This window comes from Mus caroli, chromosome 3, assembly GCF_900094665.2.
Source record: "Mus caroli chromosome 3, CAROLI_EIJ_v1.1, whole genome shotgun sequence".
Classification (NCBI taxonomy): domain Eukaryota; kingdom Metazoa; phylum Chordata; class Mammalia; order Rodentia; family Muridae; genus Mus; species Mus caroli.
In genome coordinates, this window is record NC_034572.1 from 147706225 (window position 1) to 147731100 (window position 24876).

Sequence of the window (24876 nt, forward strand, 5' to 3'; positions counted from 1 at the left end):
GTGATTTCCTGAGCCAAATGTGTGGACAGGCTACATAGTACAATGAAGACTGGTGTCTTAAACTTCTCACAGTGAAGTGAGCAAATACCCGAGAAGAGCTGGAGAGGCGAAGGGTTTACTCTGGCCCACGGTCTGAGGGTGAAGGGCATCACGGTCAAGGAGGTTGGGCAACAGGAGTGTGTGGAGGTTTTGATGGTCAGGAAGCAGAGAGGTTAATTATGTGGAAAACCAGACCCCAGCCTGTGGGATGGTGCTGCCTGTGTCCAAGTCTTTTGCCTTCAGTCAGTTCTTTCTGGAAAAGTCCTCACATACACAAAGATGAGCCTCACTAATAGATACCATAGATGCTTATTGATCCTCCTGGGTTGACAACCAGAATTAACATCCAAGCAAGGTAGCAGGGATGGGAACTTGACCACAGTGACCTTACAGAGTAAGGAGTGAACTAGTGATACAGAAAATGTTTTATGGGAATTTTCCTTAAAAAATGATAACTGTATGGTTTCCTTGACAGTATAGGGCTTGAAGGGCCTCTTAGTTTACAAGATGCAGTATTATGCATTAATTTATGCTAATAGGTAATATTGATGCTTGGGAAAAACTTAGATATATAAAGGGAGAAATTGTTAGAGTTTAATACTTCAGTAGATTTGAGAAACTTGGATTGAGATTTCAAGTAGAACTTTCATTCTTGAGAAAAGAAGAGATGGTTGTGTAGCAGGCATTAGCTGTAGAGTGTGCAGTGGGTGTTAGCTGGTAGGTGTGCAGTGGGTGTTAGCTATAGAGTGTGCAGTGGGTGTTAGCTGTGAGTGTGCAGTGGGTATTAGCTGTGAGTGTGCAGTGGGTGTTAGCTGTGAGTGTGCAGTAGGTGTTAGCTGCAGAGTGTGCAGTGGGTGTTAGCTGTAGAGTATGGATTGGGTGTTAGCTGTGATTGTGCAGTGGGTGTTAGCTGGTGAGTGTGAAGTGGGTGTTAGCTGGTGAGTGTGCAGTGGGTGTTAGCTGCAGAGTGTGCAGTGGGTGTTAGCTGTGAGTGTGCAGTAGGTGTAAGCTGCAGAGTGTGCAGTGGGTGTTAGCTGTGAGTGTGCAGTGGGTGCTAGCTGTGAGTGTACAGTGGGTGTAAGCTGTGAGTGTGTAGTGGGTGTTAGCTGTGAGTGTGCAGTGGGTGTTAGCTGTGAGTGTGCAGTGGGTGTTAGCTGTGAGTATGCAGTGGGTGCTTGCTGGTGGGTGTGCGTTGGGTGTAGCTGTGAGTGTGCAGTGGGTGTTAGCTGCAGAGTGTGCAGTGGGTGTTAGCTGGTGAATGTGCAGTGGGTGTTAGCTNGTGTGCGTTGGGTGTAGCTGTGAGTGTGCAGTGGGTGTTAGCTGCAGAGTGTGCAGTGGGTGTTAGCTGGTGAATGTGCAGTGGGTGTTAGCTATGAGTGTGAAGTGGGTGTTAGCTGTGGAGTATGCAGGGTGCTAACTGGTGAATGTGCAGTGGGTGTTAGCTGCAGAGTGTGCAGTGGGTGTTAACTATGAGTGTCCAGTGGGTGTTAGCTGTGAGTGTGCAGTGGGTGTTAGCTGCAGAGTGTGCAGTGGGTGTTAGCTTCAGAGTGTGCAGTGAGTGTTAGCTGGTGGATATGCAGTGAGTGTTAGCTGGTGAGTGTGCAGTGGGTGTTAGCTGTGAGTGTGCAGTGGGTGTTAGCTGCAGAGTGTGCAGTGGGTGTTAGCTGGTGGATGTGCAGTGGGTGTTAGCTGGTGAGTGTGCAGTGGGTGTTAGCTGCAGAATGTGCAGTGGGTGTTAGCTGGTGAGTGTGCAGTGGGTGTTAGCTGTGAGTGTGCATTGGGTATTGCTGGTGGGTGTGCAGTGGATGTTAGCTGGTGGATGTGCATGGGCACTAGCTGCTGGAAAGCGCTATTTGCACTATTTCTTCAAAAAAGAAATACATTTCTCACTTGTGGTTGAGGATGAATGGGAGGTTGTAGAGACGAGAGGAGATGTGAAACAAAGTCCAGAGAGCAGGCAAGTGAAAGGTCCCATGCCATAAGGCCCAGCTTAGCCCAGGCAGGATGGCAAGTAGGCAAGTGAAAGGTCCCTTAAGGCCCAGCTTAGCCCAGGCAGGATGGCATTCTGTTTCCAGTTGGTATGTACTATCCAGTTGTTGGGAAATCATTTCAGAGGTTTTTACTGAACTCAATCATCCATGTGAAGTCAGGGCACTTGAATGAGAAGTTGGGCTCCTGCGTTTAAACACTTGGTTATCGATTTGTTCCATTGCTTGGGAAGGAAATTGAACTTGTAGGGAAAGGAGCCTCCTGGAGGAAGTACAACTCTGGGAGAGCTTTGAGGTTTGATGTCCTGGCCTCACTTCCTGTTCAACCTGAGTCCTATGTGTGGATGAGATGAGAGGTCTCTGCTTTTGACTGGCAGCTTCCTTCCCAGGATGGACTCCAGTTCTCTGTAACTGCAAGCTAAACTTGCCCATTCTTCCCCACGTTGACTTTCCTGTCCTTTCCTATCTTAGCAACAGAAAAGTAACCCAAGCACAGAATATTCTTTATGAGTTGTTGCGTAATTGGAAACTGGATTACTAAGCTCTGAGCACTCTCTTTGCGGGACTTGGAACGAGCACAACATGTGACTGTTGACAACTGCTTTTCTTCTCAGTGCTTCCTACCTTCTCTGCAATCCTATGAGTTTATTTTCTTGCTCTTTCCAAGGATATAAAAATAGTTATGAGATTAAAGAATGGGGCCCTTCAGCCAGGCGTGGTGGTGCATGCCTTTAGTCCCAGCACTAGGGAGGCAGAGACAGGCAGATTTCTGAGTTTGAGGCCAGCCTGGTCTACAGGGTGAGTTTCAGGACAGCCAGGGCTACACAGAGAAACCCTGTCTCGAAACAAAAAAAACAAAAACAAAAACAGAAATTGAATGGGGCTCTTCACTCTCAAGTGATTTACTTACAGTTCTTAGAGGATAGTTACTTTTTTTTCCTCCAATTTTTATTAGGTATTTACTTCATTTACATTTCAAATGCTACCTGAAAGTCCCCTATACCCTACCCCCCACACACTCCCCTACCCACCCACTCCCACTTCTTGGCCCTGGTGGTCCCCTGTACTGGGACATATAAAGTTTGCAAGACCAAGGGGCCTCTCTTCCCAATGATGGCCGACTAGGCCATCTTCTGCTACATATGCAGCTAGAGTCAAGAGCTCTGGGGGTACTGGTTAGTTCATATTGTTGTTCCACCTATAGGGTTGCAGGCCCCTTCATCTCCTTGGGTACTTTCTCTAGCTCCTCCATTGGGGGCTCTGATAGTTACTTTTTAAAACCTTAGCTTCAAACCCACTTCTTCCAAAGATATCGGTGAATGCTTGAGGAACTCTCCTTTGCTGTCTACTTGTCACAGGTGAGGTAAAATTCCTCTCATAGCAACAGAAATGGCGAAGGATGGGTGGTCATGGAGTCCTGTTTACTTGACTTCTGTCCCACTTAGATGACTTCAGATATTCCAGTAATTTATTTGAGCGTCAGTAATCAGAACCATCATGCTGAATTACACTCAGAAGTGAAAGAGGGAGTCAGTGTTGGGGGAGCCAGATGTTACTCACTCTGTCCAATTCCCTTCAGCAGATGGGCTATAAAACGTCTGAGCTTTCAGCAGGGAGGCCCCAAAGCCTTTACCCAGCACAGCATACATTCAAGGTAGCAGCGAATCACAGACTCTAGACCCTAGATTTGTGGTTGCCACTGATCAAGGAAGAAATGTTTGTACAGAAGGCAAGGCTAATGATGACACCCTGTGAAGATGTGTGGCATCGTTATCCTGGGGTACACCGCACACTAAGCACATCATCATGACGGGAAAAGCCCTTATCATGCTTAATTTGGGTGAGATGCTTGGTTCCCACCTCCTCTTATTTGACAGCTTGATCTTCAGCTGGAGTGCAAGTCCTCTCAGCTCTGTCACACAAGGGGATGCTACAATGTTAGGTGATAGAATGTGGTACTTCTTGATGCTACCATTTTTGAAAAAACTGACTAAGCAATTTCCATGCTACTTGAAGACTCAAGATGGCTGAAAATTCAGTAAAAATCTTCAGTTTAAGAAATTGTCCTGGGCTAGGGCATGGCTCAGTGATTGCTCAACTATGAGGGCCTCAGTTATGCACTGAAGCTATACCAAGCTGGACATGGCTGTGTATCCTCCTTCCACGGTGAAATGGCTGTGTTTGTCTAGTAACTCCCCAGAAGCTTGGAGCTAAGCTGGTGTACGGAGACCCAACAGGAGACCCTGTCCCAGAGCAGGAGGGAGTATGGTTACAAGCAGCAGCTGAGGGTTTCTCTGATCTCCACATACACAAAATGTTCAGAACATCTGGATGGGTCACTAAATTCGAGATGCAATGACTTCTACAGAGTGTTTCTAGTTTTGAGGAATGAAAGCATACCACCAGTGAATCCAGAGAAGATTGTAGGGAAGGGCTTTGAAAAAAAAAAAGAAGAAGCCATTCTTAAAAAGCAATAATGGAAATTCTGTTAAAAACAATGCACAGACTCCCAGGTTACTTAAAACGCACAACAAACAATGGATGATTTTGTTTCTTAAAAACTAATTACACACTTTGAATTGAACTTAAATGCAAGTCATTAATGTGTTCTTGGAGTAATGAATTGCAAAGGCAATAACATTTTTTCCCGATTATTTACATTCCTTTGTTTAATAGCTTTATTTTATGCGTACATGTATATATATATGAGTGTATGTCACAGGTGTGTAGTGCCACAGAGGCCAGAAAAGGGTATTTGATTACTTGGAGCTAGAGTTACAGGTGGTTATGAGGCAACCAAGTCATGTTTTCTAGGAACGAAACTCTTGTCTCCTGTGAGGACAGGAGGAACTTTAAAGTGCTGAGCCATCTCTCCAGCCCTATATAATAGCTAAGGATTGATGGCCTATCTATCATCTATCTATCTATCTATCTATCTATCTATCTATCTATCTATCTATCTATCTATCTATCATGCATTTTTCAATCAATCATCCATCTACCTACCTATCATATAACAATCTATTGAATCATTACCTATGTGTCTACTTATGTATAAATTATATTTGTATATAAATTACATTTGTATACAAATTACAGTCACATATAAATTACCTTTATATAAATAAGCCTTGTAAAAATTTGATATTATAGTTTTTGGTTGATGAGTGCTTTTAAAATATTTGTTATTGTGGTTAAAATTAAGAATTATGTTCATATGCAAGATTTTTATATTAATAAAAATAAAATTGTTTATTTTAAATCAGTCTATGAAAGCAGGTAGCATATTTTTCCTAATTTTATTAGAACATGGTACACATGTTATAAACTTGAGTTATAAAGTTTACGACTCCATCAACCTACTCTACAAGTTGGTAAAGGCTTCATGCTGCTATTTCTCACAGGTGCATTATCGCCATGGGCCTTGACAGAAAACCATCTTCCACAAGACCTAAGAAGGAAAAGATTGCTGAGAAAAAGGAGGAGCCAGCAAAGAAGAGTCAGGGGAAACCGAGGAAGGACAGAACGACTGCACCATCGAAAAGGAACGAGATGGAGAGGAAAGAGTCCTGCATCTCAGCTGCCTTTTCAGCTGAGGAAATAAAATTAGGGGTCAAAGAAGTGAGGACGGCTATTGAGGAAATGGAATGGAAGGGCAAGTCAGGACAAGACGCCTGGGAAGAGGACCAGGACAACGCTGTTAAATACGGTAACCCAGAGCGGGCTTCCCTTGTCGTTATAGCTGTCTCAAGTCTTCATAGTAACCTGTGCACTGTAGATTAGCTGTAATCTGTAGGCAGCCACAGCCTACTTCTTTCACTTTGTCCCGTGCTGTTTTGAGGGGAGGCTTCCTGGCTTCGTGAGTGTGGAGGTGCTTGCTACAGGTATGAAGATATAAGGAAGTTTCTGTCCTGCTTGCCAGAGCCAAGATTCACACCCATAGAGATCATTTGACCAAACAAATAAAATTGTGTCTATTTATATAGTTTTTGGACATGGTTGCAGGAGTGACATTGGTTGTCCATTTTGGGTTTGGTAAGTACAATATTCATGATCATTTGGAGCTAGGACTTACATTCTAACCGCAGCTTGTATTCAGTTAGAAGCCCTAGAGTCTGTATATTCTGTTTCTCTACCTTTTCCTCCCTCTTTCGTCTCCCTCTTCCCTTCTTGACTCCTCTCTCTACACATCCATATGCACACAGATGCAAGCACACTGAGAGACATACACTCACACACCTGCGCAGTGTAACCTAAAGTGATAGTAACAAGAATAATGTTGCCAGGCTCTGAGCAGTGCGTGTTGCCAGACACTTTCCCCACTCCCTCCCCTCACTCTCACCTACATGGAAGCATGCTCCTCTCTCCATTTTACAGTTGGAAACAGGTCTCACTCATGCGTAGGCAGCATAGCAGAATTCCAATTCGTACCCATGTGGCTCTATTTTCAAACTATTGAATCGTTCACTCTGTACCAGTGTTCTCAGCTAGTACTAGGCCACTTATGATAGTGTGTTCCCTTACTTCTTGAACACAAAGGCTGGATTAGTGGAGCAGTAGCCACAGGTTCACATTCTCTATGGAAGTTCTGGCTTCAGAATCCTCTTTCTTACATTATGCGGCTGGACAAGAGTTTCAGAAATCCTGGAGAAAGGCCAGCGTTCTGGGTCTCGTGTGTTGATGACAGAGATAATGTGGCTATTTCACTCCTAATGCTGGAACCCCACTCTCTTCTCTTTATGATCTGCCCTAGCTTTTTTCCTGCTCTGGATGGGGAATTTTAATCTATCAGGCATCATTGCAGCAATGGCATAGAGTTACGTCCCAGTGCTTTCTCTCATAAGACATGGGGCTTGAAAAGGATGGGCAAGGGGAGGCTTCACTGCTTTCCCTTGTTTTCCTTTCACCAACATGGTTGTGCTGTGACAGTGGCCTTTACCTCGAGGTTGCTAGGCTTTAACTGCCAATTCCATGAAGACCCCAGGAGAACTGGCAGCAAGTCACACCTCTCTACATGGCCTTGGCTGATCACATAGCCGGAGCGGTGTTAGGAGAGATTCTCGCAGATGTAGTGCTCCACATCTGTTCACCCAGTGCCCCTCCTCTTAAGTGGGTATTTGAGATAACAATCTAACTGAAGAACTTGGGATAGGAGAGCAGACCTTATGCAAGGAAGGATGCTCAAACACTTAACCACCAGGTCATTCCCATTTAAGCCATGAGTAGGTGACACAAAGGTCACCTTCTTATGTTCCAATGAAAACGGAAGGCTGGTGGCTGATGGAGGACTGAGCTTTCCTAGGGGTGATGAGAGGTTAGCACAGTGCTCTGGCAGGGTTGAATTTTCAAAAATAAGATGCAGGGCTATTTCTGTTTTCCTTGGATGCCCCTTTCCTGTCCCTGGCCTGACTGTGGCCACTGTGCTGGTTTAGAGTGAGGTCCTCTAGTAACCTGTAAAGTGCTCCCAAACAACAGCACTTTAATGTGATTTGTCCCATTTGTCCCATTTAAGACCAGCTCTTCCACCGCCCTTGACAACCTTGTTAGTGCTGAGTCATATGCTCCCGATGACCTATAGCTCACGATTTGGGTTGAGTATTGCTGCTTCTAATACCACAGCTTTGTGCTAGCCATGACATGGATGAAGAAGCTGAACCAGCAGCTAGCAGGTTCAGTGAGAGACCCTGTCTCAAAGGATAAAGATGGAGAGCAAGAAGGGATGACGAGGAAGAGAGATAGAGGAGGATACCTGCCATCTACATGCAAGTGCAAGTAGTGCACAAATTCACACATGTGTACGTAGACACACATGTGCCCACACATGTGAACAACCACACATGTGCATATCTACACATATGTGTGTGCACAGCCACACACATGTGCACACTACACACACTTGCACACATACACATGCACACATACACTCACATGCATACATGTAGGCACAGCCACACAATGCACATACACTTGTGCACAGACATACACATACTTACACACACACACACACACACACACACACACACACACACACACAGATACACTAATCTGACTTCTAATATTTCTTTGATCTCATTTCACTTAGGTTTACTCTTCATCTGTGGAGCTTTGTCCCAAAGTGTTCTGCCAATGTCTAAAGCCACAGATCATGATGAATCCTGTACACATTTTTAAATATACATACATTCATATAACAAAATGTAGTTCATAAATTAGTCACGGAAGATTAATAGCAATAACTCCTACAACAGGATAACTATGAGAACACATGGTGAGGGTAGAGCTGAGGGTTAGCTCAGTGGTACTAAGCTTACTTAGCACTCACAAGACCCTGAGCTCAGCCTCCAGAGGACGGGTGGATTCTCTAGTAATAGTTATATTTTTAATTATAGTTTAACTTCTAGGAATTCCCATGTATTATTTTCTGACTGCATTTGAGCATGGGAGAGTGAAAGCACACACAGTTAAACCAAGGATAAAGCAGGAGCTGCCCTTGGTACCATTTCACATAATTAATGATGAATTCTAACTAAAAACCCACATTGTGAACACTCACATGTCAAAGGTAACCGCAGAGACTGCTGCAGATAGTGAGTGCACTATTTACCTACATCATATTTCCTTAACAAAGACTGGAGATTCCTTGGTGGCTGGAATTATATTACCATCATGTCTTCTTTTGAAACTTTATACTCTTTTACATAGAAATTTCTGAATTAAAGCTTATTAGTGATCAGTTATGAAGTTTCCTTGGGGGCTGGAGAGATGGCCCAGCTGTTAAAAGTGCTGGCTGCTCTTCCAGGGTACCCAGGTTCAGCTCTCACCACCTACATTGGTGGCTCACAACAACTTAAGTCCAACTGTAGAGGATCTAATGCTCCCTATGACTTCTGTAGACACCTGCACATGCGACACACACACATGTGACACACACATAACACAATATACACATGTGACACACACACGTGACTCATACATGATACATACATGTGACACACATGACATATACATGTGACACAACACAACATGATACAACACATGACACACCATGACACGTGATGTGTGTCACATACACGACACAAATGTGTGACACAAACACATGACACACACATAAAAATAAAATCTTATAGAGAGAAATTGCCCTGTAACTTGCCCAGCAGTGTTTGAATATTAATCACCTTACTCTCTTAGCATTTACTCTGTTGTTGAAATGTAAGCTAAATCCTGCACTCTGCCATTTCTTCTATGGTGTTGTTTCCTGACATGTGCCATCCTGAGATGGCAGATTTCACGTTAGCCATCTTGGTGTGTCCACTTTATTCTTATTTTTACCTTACTCTTGTTTTCACAAAGGAGACATTTTCTGTGGATAGGAAACTCGTTTCTTTGATTGCAGAGGGTGGGCAGTTCTCAAGTCCATTACCCAGGAGGCCCCACTGCAGAAGAGCCGAAGTGTCTAGTAACTAAAACACACAAAAATTGGGAACCTTTTATTTCCTTCTATCTTTTAGCTTGAGGATAATTGTTTACTTGCTTAATTGGTTCTGCATGAGAGCCTGTTGCTGTCTGTCTTCAGTCTGCTGTCACTTTGAGATTTTAAGTTTGGGTGGTGAATTAAGAGGAAACAATTAAATATGAAAGGTGAAAAATTATAACCACGAGAGACAGCTGGAGTTTATACGATGTGACAATTTGCTTTCCCTGGTACAAATTTGCTCTGTCCCTGTAGGGAATGAAGTAAATTTGAGGCTGTGACAGCGATGTTCTATTTCGTAGAGTTTTTATTCTTGAGTTGTAATTATTCTCTGCATTGTAGGAATGAACACTTTACATGGTTTCTGTTCTGGCTTAGCTCTAAAATCATCTTTAGAGCTTTGCTCATTGTCCATTCGGCTCTCAACATGCTATTCACAGGCTATCTCTCAGGTCCTTTGGATGTGATTAATTGAATTTTTCCACTTCACTATTAATTAGAGTGATATCCAAATATTTTGAACAATCTTCATATGAAATATGACCTCACTGGGTCTCTAGATTAACTTCTATTATTGTAATCCTGTTTTCCTCATTTTTAATTTACTTCTAATTTATTCTTTCATATAAAGCTTCCCCTTTTCCATTTGGTCACCGTGGGTAATGGTGTCCATTTGTAAATGAGCCTTTATTAGCTTCCAGCCTTGTCATTTTGGGCTTCATTTCTTTTTGTGCTGTTGTGTGTAGCTGATTGCAGTCTCTGACCATTGACTATTAGTCATCCCTGTTTCATAAATGTGTTAAAAAGCAGCAGAGAAAGACCCAGGAGCCAGAGGACAATGGAGCCAGAGATCCCATTAGAGTAAAGTAGTTGACGCTCCCAGGCTTCTGTCTTCATTGTTACACTGAAGCTTCTTCTTTCAGACTATGAAGAAGATTTTGAGGTAGATGATGACAAACAGGATGAGAAGGTGGATGAAGATGAGGACCCGGCTGATGACCAGATGAGTGGAGGATCCAAGACACCCACCGGAAGTGAAAAAGACAACCGAAACCCCGAAAAGATTGAAACCTCTTCAGAGAAGGGCGTAGCTGCCCGTGACAGTGAGAACGAGGATACCGGATGCTCGGACAGTGAAGAGGATGACAGACAAGGCAGGTGGCAGAGTGTGGTACACTGTGAGGGGAGCTCACCTTTCCTTTTAAGGAAGACAGATGTGTGACTACCTAACCCAAGAGTCCCAGCCAGCCACCCCTCAGTGCACTTCTGAATTGCAGAGTTGTTTCTTAGCCAGCTTGTTTTCCCTAGTTTGGGGAACTTTAGCAAGATGTCAGATTAGGCTTGTGGTGACTTAGGTTCTGTCTAGTTAAAAAGTTACTACATCCTTTGATCTCAAAATATTTCAGTACACACACACACACACACACACACACATATGCCCACACATGTCTACACACAAAGTAGCTCCTGTAAAAGGCTTGGGTGGTTTCCAGAAAGATAGTGAGGCAGGCTGACCTTTTGGGTAACAGATTTATTGGAAGTGTTACTAATACCATTGAGATAAAGTCCACAGTGTGGCAGGAGTTCTGAGTGAAGGTCCCCTCACAGTTTCCAGGGATCCTAGGTCATATGATTCGTGGGTAACACCTGATACCTGCCCGCAGCCAGACTGACTCTGATTCCTGGCTCAGACAGCGGGAGGAAGGACAACTTTTCAGCCCATTAGTGTGTCCATGGTACTGCACATGCTGCCATGCTCCCTGTGCTCCTGATTGCACTGGGAATCCTAAAAACTCCTTGGGACATTGAAACTGACAGAGAGAGGCTCATAGGCAGGCTGTATCAGTTGGGTGCCTGTCATTTCCCTGTGACAGTGAGAATGGCAGGGTCAGCTCTGAGGGTAGAGAATGAAGCTGCTGCATGTGAACCTGGCCTGAGGAGACCCTAACCCAAGCTCAGCAGCTTCTGTTTACAAAATGGGTTCTAATAGCTTTGGGTACTTGTCTCTTTTTATTTCTTTTTAATTCTGCCATGATCAGAGGATGTAGACCTACTAAGTTCATAGAACAGTCTGTGGCTTCTTTAAAATCTTTCAGCTTAAGACAGCTGTAAGTGTTCAAAGGAAAAATAAAGGTCATTTTTTGGCAGGAAAGGACTTTTTAAAAGATTGTAATTGACTTACATTTGTCTATTTTGTTGGATACTCATATTTGGTTTATGATCTGTGGCCTTTGTCTGAAAATTTTCTCTTGGCACTTCATGGTTTTTATCAATAATAATAACAATAATTCTTACATATTTAAGTCTGCATGGCTCTGAAATTTATAACTTGAGAATTAGGTCACATTTGGTGACTTTTTGAATTGACAACTTTTTAAAATATTCTTTTTTATTCCAGAGTATTTTCTACATAAAATTACCAAATCTTGAATTTGGGAATTATTTAGATAGTCTAAAAGGAATTAAGTAATCGGTTTCATTCTTGGAAAATATTTAGTTAACAATTCCACGTTCTTAAACTACAATGTAAGAAAACTTGTTCTAATATTTAATGTATGTGTATTTAAAGCAAACCCAGGAGATTTATGTAGGGTAAAAGAGAAAATGGTTTTGTTTCAAAACCAAAATGGGTTCATGAGTATGACAACAACAACATATTTAAACTAAACTCTTCAATGGCTAAGGTAAGGAGTAAATGAAACATAATTTTAAAAATCAGAATGAAGTTAACTCAGCACATTTGCAAATGAGATCAACATTCATATTTATTACAATGTCAAACATTACAGTATCTTAATATAGTGAAATATTCTATAATTTCTGTTATTCACACTTTATATTTCTTACACTAAATATGTGTAGTAGGTAAGATCTCTTCTCAATTCGAATACACATGCTGGAGCAGTTTAGTTTATATTTCTTTGTGACACAAAACTAAATTAGTCAATATAAAAAGTGTCATAGAAAAGAATTCACCTCATTCAATATTCTTAAGGAAATTATCCATGGGATTTATTAATAAACTGATTGAAAATGTATTTGGGTATAAATATAAGTGGCTCAGAATACACGTGGCTTGGGTTTTCATGCCTGTTGTAATAGTGGGAGATTATGAAGCTGTGGATATCACAAAGATTCTGTGAAGTCCTTGGCTATCAATTATCTGAGTTTTACACTTTCTGGAGATCACATAGATTTTCATCTGTGTATGTGTGTGTGTGTGTGTGTGTGTCTATGTGTGTGTGTATGTATGTGTGTATGTGTGTTTGTGTGTATGTGTGTGTATGTATGTATGTGTATGTGTGTGTGTGTGTATGCGTGTGTATGTGTGTGTGTGTGTGTGGGTGTATGTGTATATGTATATATTCACAAAGAGCAGGATACAGGAAGTACTTGCCTTTTTTCAAAGGGAAAGCTTTGATTATTTGTACCATAATTACTGAATAACCAAGGGTTGGGAAACTTTGATGCCAATGCCACTGCCAGTCCCTGACTGGAAAGGCATGCTGTGGAGGCAGGGAGGCACGGAGGCGGTGCCGTAGCTCGTGAGCTGATTCCTGTCTATTAGAATCCTTTTATGTGCTGAGCCCCACACTAAATATGCTGCATGAACTCGTCATTTACCCCAAACAACCTGAAGAGCAATTACATTCCCCTTTATCTACATTTCACAATACATAAGCTTGCAAATAGCGAAATTAAATAATGCCAAAGCCAGTACATAGCCAGAAAGAACTGCCATACAGTTCCTATTATAACCAAACCTCAAAACCTGGACTTTGTCGGAAACATACATTTTCAAAATCCAAAAATATCCATGTACCTAAAATTCGAACAGCCTTTCAACCCAAATGAAAAGAAGTTGTTTCTTTTCTGGGGCGTCTGTAGCTCAGAGGCCTTTTGAATTTCCACTAACTCTAGTTTCTCATTTAGCCCGTTTTGTTTTTGCAAAAGAGAAATAAATAATGATCAGTTTCTAAGTCTTGCTAGATTGGCATTTGTCTCCATGCATAGATGTCCCTCCTCATTCCTAAGCTTTGTAAGGTCTCCTCCTAGTGATTCTGCTTTCCGGGGCAGCCTGAGCTAAGCCTCTAAGCCCTATCCTGTAGTGGGTCAGTTTTCAGACATTTCCATGTATTAAGTTTTGTTTCTGAAATTAGCCAAACTCATAGCAAACAAAACGATGCGAAGGAGGCCAGGATGTGGTGTTGTTTTGCTTTTCTTCTCATAGGGATAGTATCACAAGAGGTTTTGTAGCATACCTTCCAAAGTACCTCAAGTACTCTTGTGATCTCTGATCGATGTTCATGATATGTGGTTCTTGGTATAGTCATTGAAAAAGTTATGTAGAATTCCCGTTATTACATAGAGGCAAAATATGCAATGTTTTAATATGGTTGTAGTCATAGTCATTTCACAAATACTGGAAATTTATGACTCAGAATTGAACTTGCCATCTATTAGTTCTTCTCATTTCAATAATGGACTTATCCAAGTACCCTTTCAAAGACATCTTTGCATCCTGGCTGTGCACATACACTGCCACCTCAGCAGTGCCCTGAAATATAATCTCACCACTTGTCTGTTCCCAGGATGTCTCTCCTGTCTCCTGACCCTTTATTTTAATCATGTTTCTTTGTGATGTTCAACAGTATGCCTGATAGTATGAGAAGTATAAGAGTTAGTGATTTTATTTGGCTAGTACATAGCATTTATTAAAAATGACAATATCATGGTGGATTTCATGGAAAATACAGCATTTCACCTACGAATGTGTGAGAAGCATAGCTTAGGCATTGAATCCCAGACACCCATTCATCCCTTTTATTGACATGATTAAGAAGCTTGCTGTTCATGTTTGGATGTGTTTCATTTGAACCTGCCTGCACCTGTTCCCAGGGGCAAACAATTGCCCAGACTGTCACTCTCATGGCAAGTCAGCCCTGTTTAAACTGCCAGCTAACACTTGCACTAGCGCACTTTGATGAACACATTTTTGTGGCCCATGAGTGATAAAGAATAGCCGACTAAGAGAGGACCCTGCTCCAGGAATGATGTGTGCAGTTTCCTGCCATTTAAGAGGAATGACAGCTCTGCTCTCTGCATTTGTGCTTGCAACCCCGGACACTAATTTACCAGCAGAAAATGTATTGTCAAAGATGGATGCTGTAGTTCTGATGGGAAAACACAGTATGACTAGGAATACACTTTTCATGGGCACTTTGGGTAACAATGCCTGTGAAGAGGTAAAGGCTAATTGCTCAGGAGAGGGAAGGGAGGGACATCAAAGAGAGGCAAGAGATCAAGGGACGGACAGTGTTGGTTCTCAGACTGCTAAAAGAGCCAGACTGGAAGCATCTTTTTTCTTCTAAGAAAGCATTCATTTGCGTATTTTTCAATCTGATGAAGTACATGTCATAGACCTAAAAATCTCAGAGTCACAAAATATTCAATTTACTTGACATCAAGAGTTCTACCGGTTTTGGATTTTACTTAACTTGAATGTATTTTTTGAGAGTTTCATATGTCCACACTATGCATTTTGATCATACTGGTTTGACTATGTATGAACTTGAAGAGAGGCACATGGCAAGGTCGCCTTCTATACTGACATTGTATTGGGCATGCTGTCATGTACTGAGCTCACAGTATATTGTGCCCACGTTCGGATGGGGGAGAACCATAAGCAGAATATCCATGATGGATGGAAAGACTTTATTTGTAATCTTTGCATATTTATTTAATTTACGTGTTTGGATGTTTGCCTCCATGTATGTAGGTACATGGTGCATGTGATTTTTGCCTGTGGAGACAAGAAAAGGCTTTGGATGCCCTGTAACTGGAATTATAATCACTTCTAAGTGGGTGCTGGGAACAAAAAACCCAAAAGCTCTGCAAGAACAGCAAGTGCTTCTACCTGCTGAACCACCTCTCTGGTCACAGTTAGTCATTTCTTAATAACATGGTTCCTGGAGTAGGAATTCACAGATTAAAAAAAAAAAACTGGTTAAATTCACCATTGAGTAGTTTACACAAAAATAACATCAAGTTAATTCTTTCTTTATAGTTTTGACTTTTCAAGGCATAATCTCACTGTGTTTCTAAGGCTAGCCTTGAACTTGAGGTCCTTTTGACTCAGCCTCTCACATTCTGGAAACAGAAGCACGGGCCACAGTACCTGTCTTCACTACACTCCTGGACCTGGATGGTACAAGTAGTGATTCTGTGACTTAGTACAGTTCCAAAGGAAGCTTGATTGACCAGATCAGTATACAAATACATAAAGGTATAGAATGGTGGAATGGTGTGACTTGTGATTGTTCTAATCTCAATGCTGTATTCACTACGAGGCTTAGCAGGTTCAACTAGACAGTGCAAAGGTGGCTACACACCCTGGGGCCCTTTCTTCCTGTTGTAGCTGTATTGTCAGCAGATATGTCCTTATAAGGTAATGTATACATTTATCTCACTGGTGGATTGAAATAAGTGAGTGATAAATATTTTTTGGTGATCATATGCCTGCTTTTAGGACAAATGATTAGCTCATATATTAGTTTAATTTGTATTTCCACATTTTAAATTCTCTATTCATTCTAAAACAGTGGGTTTCAACATGTAGGTCAGGGCATGTGATATCATGCATGTCAGATATTCATATTATGATTCATGAAGTAGCCATGAGAACAATTTTATGAGCTTCACCACAACATGAGGAAATGTATTAAAGGGTTGCAGTGTTAGGAAGGTTAAGAACCACTGTTCTAGAATGTTCATTAAGTATCAATTACTTGTCTCATTAGGTATTGTCTGTGGAGAGTTCACCTGAATCCTGATACCTGGTATGAGATATAATAGTTCACAAACTAATGAGTATCCAAGTGTCATATATGTATGACATATATGTGTGCATGATACATGTAACCATATGTCCTGGACACTGATGAAGAAGATAAAAAAGTGTCATTCATCAAGACTTCTTAAACTTAGTAATAAGAAAGATGCCATTAGTATCACAGCTGAAAGAGCTGTGGGCTTTACTGGGTTGGGCTCCATGGACTTGATATAAAATTTTAATCAAAATTAATTAAGATATCTTAGATTCTAGCTTAAACAACAACAGAACAAGGTAAAAACCAGGACTATAAGGAACTAGCAAATTTTAAAGCATGCTCCGTACTGAGGAGAGGGGATTGTTGAAAACCCAGCTGGCTCTTGCCCCCGGTTTAAGACAGACCGTGCAGGTCCTGATGGTAAGGCAGCAACCCTTTCTGAGAGGTCTCCATGGTGCTGCTAGGGAAGTAAACAAACACCAGGTATACAGTGCAGTCATCCATCTCCTCTGCAAATGAGAGCCAATAGATAGTCACCCAAGAAAGTGCACTCTATACAGAGGCCAAGGCACTGCTTTCTTTCCTTTGTAGAATATTTCTGGGCACATGGGATGCTCTCAGCATTTATGGGTGGTGAGTCCATGTAGTTAGTTGATATTGTTAATGACACAGAAAAAAGAGAGATGGTGACTGAATGGATGTCCAGGGGAAAGCAATGATTCTGCTAGGGGCTGGGATCAGTGGGGAACATGCAGTCGGCTTTGGCAGAATCTCAGACACCGAGGATGCATCCTTTCCTGCCCAAGGAAACCAGGAGCAGGGTCCTTGAACCACAGCACTGGGGTGGGGGAGACTTTGTGGGACAGAGTCAGGCAGGAGGCTGTTGCTTTACTATCTGCCTCCTGTAGCCTTTCTATTCTAATGACAGTTTCAAATATGTCCTCAAGATTGCTTTATATGGACGTTTGTTTTAAAAAAATAAATTTTGCTTAATTTCTAAAATAAAATAAAATGAAAAAAAAAAAAAAACCACACACAACTCATGGTGGAAATCCCATTGCATGATCCTGAAGCTTTTTCTCTGGGCCCCATGTTACCCCAGGGTCTGTATAGAAATGGGAACAAGGAGTGAGCGTGAGTGTAAATTACATCAGGAGATGAAGGAGACATTTGGAAACGGAAATGAGTTTGTATCAGATGTTAGGTCTGCTTGCCACTTTGAGGTCTCTCAGTTCCCCTTCTTTATTTACTGACCTTACTCAAAATTGAACCATGATGAGCTGTCAGCCTTTTGAAATCAGATAATACACCTAATAGAAGCTACTAAAGAATGATCGGGGGGGGGGGGGGGCTATTTATTATCATGTGAATGATTCACTGAGCCCGAAGTGGGAATCATCCTACCAATAGATACCCGGTCATTACATGCAGTTCTGGGGTCTCTAAGCCAGCTAAGCATCATGTCTCAGCTCACGGTGCATCAGATAGAGTCATCCATGGGACCACTAATACGTATGAGTTGTTCCTCTTTAAAATTGTGTGAAGCATTTACAAGAGCTGCTGAGTGTTAGACTCAAAGTTTTTGGATTGGTACAAATAAGAGAGGTCGGTCCTCTTGAATTCTGGATGGCAGGTGCAGATGTAGAAGGGAGAACAGGGAGCCAACGGTCCAGACGAGGGCTCTCTTGAGGTATTGAGATGAGATGAATGGCACTTAAAAGGGCCTGCTGCTTAAAGAAACCATTCGAGCCTCACTTGTGCCTTCTTGGAAGTGTTGGTATGTCTCCATGGCTGTACTTAGAATGTGAAAATGAGCCACTGGGAGCTGGAAGAGCCAAGAGGGACAGGAGGAGGAAGGAAAGGCTGGTGGTTTTATTTAGTTAGTTTTCATCATTAGCTCCACACTAGCTGACATAGTGTCTGTAGCTGTCACATAGTGATAGACGAATCAGCAAGTGAACTGGAAACCTAGGAAGCCCTGGATGCACTTGATAGAGTCTATACTAATGTGTGGTCCCTGATGCCCCACCGAGGGAAAGTATTTATAAAATGATTTCAGAGCAATTGTTTTAGAAAGCAAACATTAACTTTGTATTTCTCTCATCTGAAGTAATGTTATGAAAGCAGGGACTTTTTACACAGTGCCTCTTCCTTATAGATATTCAACATGTGTGTGAATTCTTGGGAGCTTCCACAAGTCTTGTTGGGTTCAGGTGCAAGCTATTTTTGACTACTATATGTTTCATATATATATATGAAAATCTGTGACTCCATCTGGGAGTTCAGCTTGGGCCTCTGTTTTTGCTCTGTGGTCTGCTTCCTGGTTTCTGTCTCTTGTGTTCTTCATGGATTGCCTTGGGCTACTGGAATTTCTTCACCCTTGGGCATAAAATGCCCAGAGAAACCAGGGAGTTCATATCTTCCTAGGGTTGCTCACAGCCAATATCGCACTGGTTCAAAGTGTGAAACCCCAGCTCCCTGTTACTTTTATTATTTCCTTTTAGGACAGCTCTCCCTTCTGAAGTTCCCATGGTTTCAGTTGAGCTGTCCCTTGAGACAGATCTTACTATCTCCCATCCTTGTCTGGCTTCCTAATTCCCCTAAGACTTCCTCCTGGAGCTTGTACTCCATGTCTTCTTTGTGGGCAGCTTCCTTTTAAGATCTTGCTTAGAGTGACTCTAAGAAGGGAGTATCTACTTATACACAGACCCTAAAACCATTAACACCTACCTACTTTGTAAATGCAGAGATAGTACCCAGACACCAGAGCGTTCTAGGATGGTATATTTTAAAGTAGATAAAATAATTGAAATTACTGATGTGGTTAACCAGGAGAGGAAGGAAATGTGTGTTCTTATAAAAAACAAACCATTATTCAAAATTTCCAATAACAAAAATATATATAGCCGTTCTAGAGGTTCACAGAGACAAGTCAAACCTGGAGTTGGTTTTCAGTTAAATGTGGTCTATTAAAAATCTTTCGTTGTTCATAAGCTGAATATGGGGCACAGGTGTAGGAGCATCACTTGGGAGGTAGAAGCTGGACACTTGGAGAATGAAGGCAGTGCAGGAGACTCCATGTCAAAATAACAAGAGAAAACAAAACAAAACAAAGCAACAAAGACCCCCATAAAAAAAAACCTTGGTGGTTTATAGATCATTTTTTCTTTTATTATGATAATACAGAATGCATTGAGAAAGTGAACAATTTCCCCTAACGTTTGTTACAGATTTTATATGGTTATTTCCCAATATAGCTCCATGTCAGCTGATAAATTCAGAATATAACAAAAATGTTATCATTTTTTTTGTTTTTGTAGATGTTAAAACCATGTCATCAATCTCATCTAGAAGTCACCCCTACTCTAGCGAAAGTGAAGATGATTCTACAGAGGTGGGTGGGGAAGCCGACTCTGTCAGCCAAGGGGGAAGTTCCAGAAGTTCCTCTTCTCAGGATCTGAGGGAAAATGATGACCCAGGAAAACCACACTTTCCAATCGAGAAGTACTTGGAAACTGAGATCGAAGAGCAAGAAATCACCGAGGGGCATAACGGACCTTGGTTGACCGAGCTCAGCGGTATGCATGTTACTGAGGGAAAACCAACTATGGGAATCCAAGCTTTATCGGAGAGTGAACACAGGGTGGCTTCTTCAGAGGTGAGGGCTAAGAGTCAGCTCCAGAAGGAAGCAGGCCTCCCTGGGGTGGAAGAAGAGGGTAAGTACAGCCCATGAGGTGACATGCCGCTGTACCTGTGCATGGAAGCTGATTTGGTCATTGCTACTGCCAGAGCAATTGGCTGGATGATTCTGGAAGGATTCTTTATTTCCCTTTCTTCTTGTCACAGAATTACACATGTATTTTCAGCTTGCTATTTCCCTTCTATTGCATTTTAAAAATCACTTCATCATTCTTAAATAGCTTGTTTCCTATTTTCTGTAAATTCCTTCCTATGATAATTCTATCTCAAGAATCAAATAAAACGCAATGCATGTATAAAGTCAAAGATTTGTCTGGCCTTTTAGAGATTAATACTAACATTGCTCTTTGTTCTGAGTCATGTATACATTTGTATGTGCATAGCTCACATGGATGGTGCTCAGCATGTCTTATGCATGACTGTACATTGGATATGAACTCACTACATCTCAAGCACTGCCATCTCTGTTCTAGGGGAAGCAGCTATTTCTTAAGAGGGTTACACTGCTGAGAACTGAACAGCCAAGGGCATTCTGCATTGGGTCAGGTGGGGTGGTTCTAGAGTTTCTAGAGACTTCTATTATGTCCCTGTCACTGTAACTTAGATTTGATAAAAATATGAAGATCCTCCAAGATATTTCAATTTCACTCTTAAATATTTCCTGACTCTGAGCTCTTTCACCATCCTGGGGGTTCCAGGGTACATGGGCAGGTCCTGTTTGAAGAGGCACATTTAGGATGTAGGGCAGCATGTCCCCAGGACCACAGATGCATGGGCAGCCATAGGCTGCTGTCACCTCTCAGAAGCAAGTAGGGGACTGAGCTGAGTGTGTAGACAGGTGAACTATACCTGCCTGACAGCTGCTTCTCAAAGAGCACCCTGAACTCTACCAGACCTCCAGGTCCTGCCCTTCCCTGGTTTCCCCTCCCCCTGACTATGCCACAGCCATTCTTCAGGGTTCCACAATAAATTTGTTTCACATTTTAATATTACAAAGTCCAGCTATTTTTTTAAACTTCGAGTCCTATTAATTGCTATACTTTTTAGATCTTTAAAAGTAGGAATAGTTTGTACTGAACAGTTATCTTCCTGTTGAACTGTTAATGCAATCTTGTAGTGTATCATGGTAGTATAGTCAAAACAAATGTGTAAAGGAAACTCCTACCAGAACATGTTAAGAAGGGTCAACGACAGGGCTAAGGTCATTAACTACATATAAAATCAGAGAGATGAGAAGAAATCAAAAATGATGAAATTACATTATAATCTCAAGATCTTTTTAAAAAGGAAAGCAAGGTTTCATGAGGACTGTGTTAAGGCTGGATTCAAGTTTAAAGGTGGGGACACAAGGCAAGGTGCTCTGGATGTGTGGGGGCACAAGGCAAAGTGATCTGGATTGGTGATCTACACAGGGACATGACCTGCAAGTACGCCCTCAAAAGTAGGTAGTATAAGCTAAAAATGGATTTTTATACTTTTAAATGGTCCAAAAGACCAGAGGGATTTAGTTTCTTAGGCCTATCAATCTTGGCCCTCAAATTATTCTACAAAGAGTACTGACATTTCAAAAGGATTTGTCTTATGCAGACTAAAATTTCTATTAAAATATTCTTGAAACACTTTGATAAAAATAATTAAAATCTTTGATCTTGGATTTAGTCATTATATTCTGGCATAGTATAACAGATCTGAGAAATTTAGCAAGTTATTAACAAGGAAGGCTGACATGTGGGCTGAGGACACAGCTTAATGGTACAGAGCTTGCCCAGAGCATGGCTCTGGATTTGAGCTCCAGCATTGGAAAAACACACAGATGTAACATTGATTTTTGTCATTATTTTAATTTCAGAAAACTGGTTATTTATCTTTTTAAAAATTAGCATGCAAAGTATTAGAATTCATTATGATATTTGCATGTGCAATTTGTATTTGTTGACAGTTTTTCCCCCATCCTGGATCCTTTCTCCCTTTTTCTGCCTAAGCCCAGAACCCACTCCATGTTTTGATGGCACACATGTTCTCTTAGCAGCTTGCTCCAGTCTCCCTTTCCCTCGGGGTTTGATGAACTGTGTCTACACTCACACTTGTGTATACTCTTGACTTTATTGCTTTACTGCAATTCAAACAAAGTGATATATGGACTGTTTTTAGGATAATATTTGTTTTGAAAGTTCTTTCAGTGTTAAATCACATATATTTGGGAAAAAATGAGTGTCTGGGATTAAGGGTGATGGTTTGAGGAAAGCCCACTGTGGTTGCAGTGGAGTTGGAGAATCCTGCCACTCGGCAGATCTGCACTCTCAGGGAATCCAGAACCACCCTAGAAACTGTTCCCTTTCTGTGGCCCACAATACACAATACAGTTGCATAGTATAAATATCAGCAAGGTGGTCGAGTTTCTCTGTTCCTTAAGATGAGCAGAAGGCCATCTCATACTTAAGAGATTCATAACATGGGTAAAATATATACTTAATGTCAAGTTATTGTATATATGAACAACATATATGTGTATATATGTGCATACATTTTATGTTGCTGCTGTGTGTAGATACATACATACACATATTTCTAAGTGATACATCTTTCAAGGACAGTATACATATTATACATATTAATGCAATGTATAGGAACATAATATATTTAAATAAGTATTATCTTTAACTTTAATATTACTGCTATAATAATATACTGTTATAATAAAGTCTAATAGACTAGACTTAATGTCTGAGATAACATACTAACTGTGCAATGCTTCTTGGATGAAAATCAGAGCCCTGTAGAGTTAAAACCACCATAAAGGATGACTTGCATTGATTCTGGACGCTTGAGGAAAATTCAGTCTCTTCTCTTCTCCAGTTTCCCATTTAACTTGGGTCAATCTCTTATCAGCTTCATTTCAAATCCTGCTGTACCATCTCTAAGTCTTTCTTCCTTCAGACTTTTTCTCCCCTAGCCATGCCTCATCTATCTCCTGCCCCTCTGCCTCTGTCTCATAAGTGCACATAGGTGCACAACAGACTCCTCCCATCAAGGCTCTTTGTCATGTTTGCAATGCCAAGTGATACTCATAGACTTGGAAGATAAGGACATGGCTTTTTAAGCAGGCAAAACTACTCCATGTTCCAAATATTCCAAACAAATTAAGCATGCATGAATCACTTGACATGGGCAATAAGCAGCCGAAAGTAGAACTTAGAGTAAATAACTCATCCTATAAATACCACATATCAAAATATATGACAGAAAGGGCCAAGTTATTTGAAATATTTGAAGCATAAGTTTTGACCTGTATTTATTTAAGTAGATAAGTTTTGAAAAATAAGGTTCTATAAAATGGATTGTAATATGCTGATGAAGAAAGTAACTGATGATGAGCATATCAGTAGATGTTATACCTCACGTTTTAGAAATGATAAGTATATTTGTTTATTATTTTCTCTATATAGTAGCAAATATTTTTACTTGATATCTCTAATTTCACAAATGTTTTGTTATCTTTTTATTAATATAGGCTTGTCACTAGATGGCAAGGGATAAGCTTTTATCTTTGTTAAGCTTTAAAGCATGAGCTAAGTTTAATTTTAATGTTTGTTTTTCATTAATTTTTGTATAATACACATGGAATAACATCTATAAATAAAGTTTACATATTTTTCATGCATTTTAAATGCAAATTTTCTTTCAATGTTCTGTCAGATTTTAAATGTTCAAACTGACACTTTATAGTTAATTGTCATATTTTATAAATTTAGAAAGTACTTCTAAAGCATGGTCTGCCTTATGTTTCAATGTGTGGCCGCAATCACTCCGCTGTGGCCTTGAGGAGGCATTCTGGGGTTTCCTCAGAAGCTAACCACTTCCCTACTGCTGAATGCTTATAGTTTTCCATTTCATTATTATAGATTTTAAATATTGACTACGATTAATATTACTTTAATGTTTGATTACCCAATTTATTTCAAATTCACAAATTTTTCCTTAGGATAGGTTATATGAAATTCCTGGATAAAACGTTGCAGATTTTCCATGGGTCTTTATAAACTTTTTTTCTCACTTACAAACAATTGGCTCAAAGTTGAACTATCACAGGGAGGTGGGCAGGGCGAGAGTCAAAGCTTATTCTGCACAGCTTCCCGCCATTCTCATGTGTGTAGCTGTGGCTAACAAAACATTCATGATCCTAGAAAATTTACAGAGATATATATACAGATTGTGAACATAATATAAGGGAAGAATAGTTTTCTGTTAGCTACAATATAAAATATAAAAGGCTTACAGAAGTAAGTTCTGGTGTGTGTGTGTGTGTGTGTGTGTGTTTGTGTTGCTGGGAACTGAACCTAGGGACTTGAGTTTGTGCTCCATCAATATCTGCAGCTTTATTTTGTATTTTTATGTGTAGATTAAAAATAAATAAGGTAAAATTTGGTTTGTAATTATGTGCACAGGACACAAAAGGACTGAATGGAAAACAAACCTTCTGAGCTGAGGTCTAAGTATAAAGTCTGAACGACTGTGGAAGCACTCAAGGTCTGTTCCAGTAAATCCCTCTGCCACTGTGCACCAGGCATATGCTTTCTGTCAAACACTGTTCCTGGTGTGAATATCATGAAGTCCATGACTATACAAAGCTTGAAATCAGGGAGGAAATAGGTTTAACAAATGGAAAGTAAGCATGGTGGGTTATCAGGGGGCACAGACCTGATTATCTAGGGGATGCCTTTGAGGGCTGGCCTCTCTGCAGATAGAACATTTGAGCAGAGGTCATGATGCAGGGCAGAGGTCATGATGCAGGGCAGAGGTCATGATGCAGGGCAGAGGTCATGATGCAGGGCAGAGGTCATGATGCAGG

At 41.0% G+C, this 24876-nt stretch overlaps 1 protein-coding gene across 1 annotated transcript in view; it reads left to right on the forward strand.

The window, feature by feature from the left end:
- The window catches only part of Erich3 (glutamate rich 3), a 102283-nt gene that overhangs the window by 64899 nt on the left and 12508 nt on the right, over nt 1–24876 (forward strand). Inside the window, 3 exon segments of the mRNA XM_029475551.1 lie at nt 5432–5736; nt 10422–10652; nt 19649–20044. Of these exon segments, the coding sequence (XP_029331411.1) occupies nt 5432–5736; nt 10422–10652; nt 19649–20044 (932 nt within the window).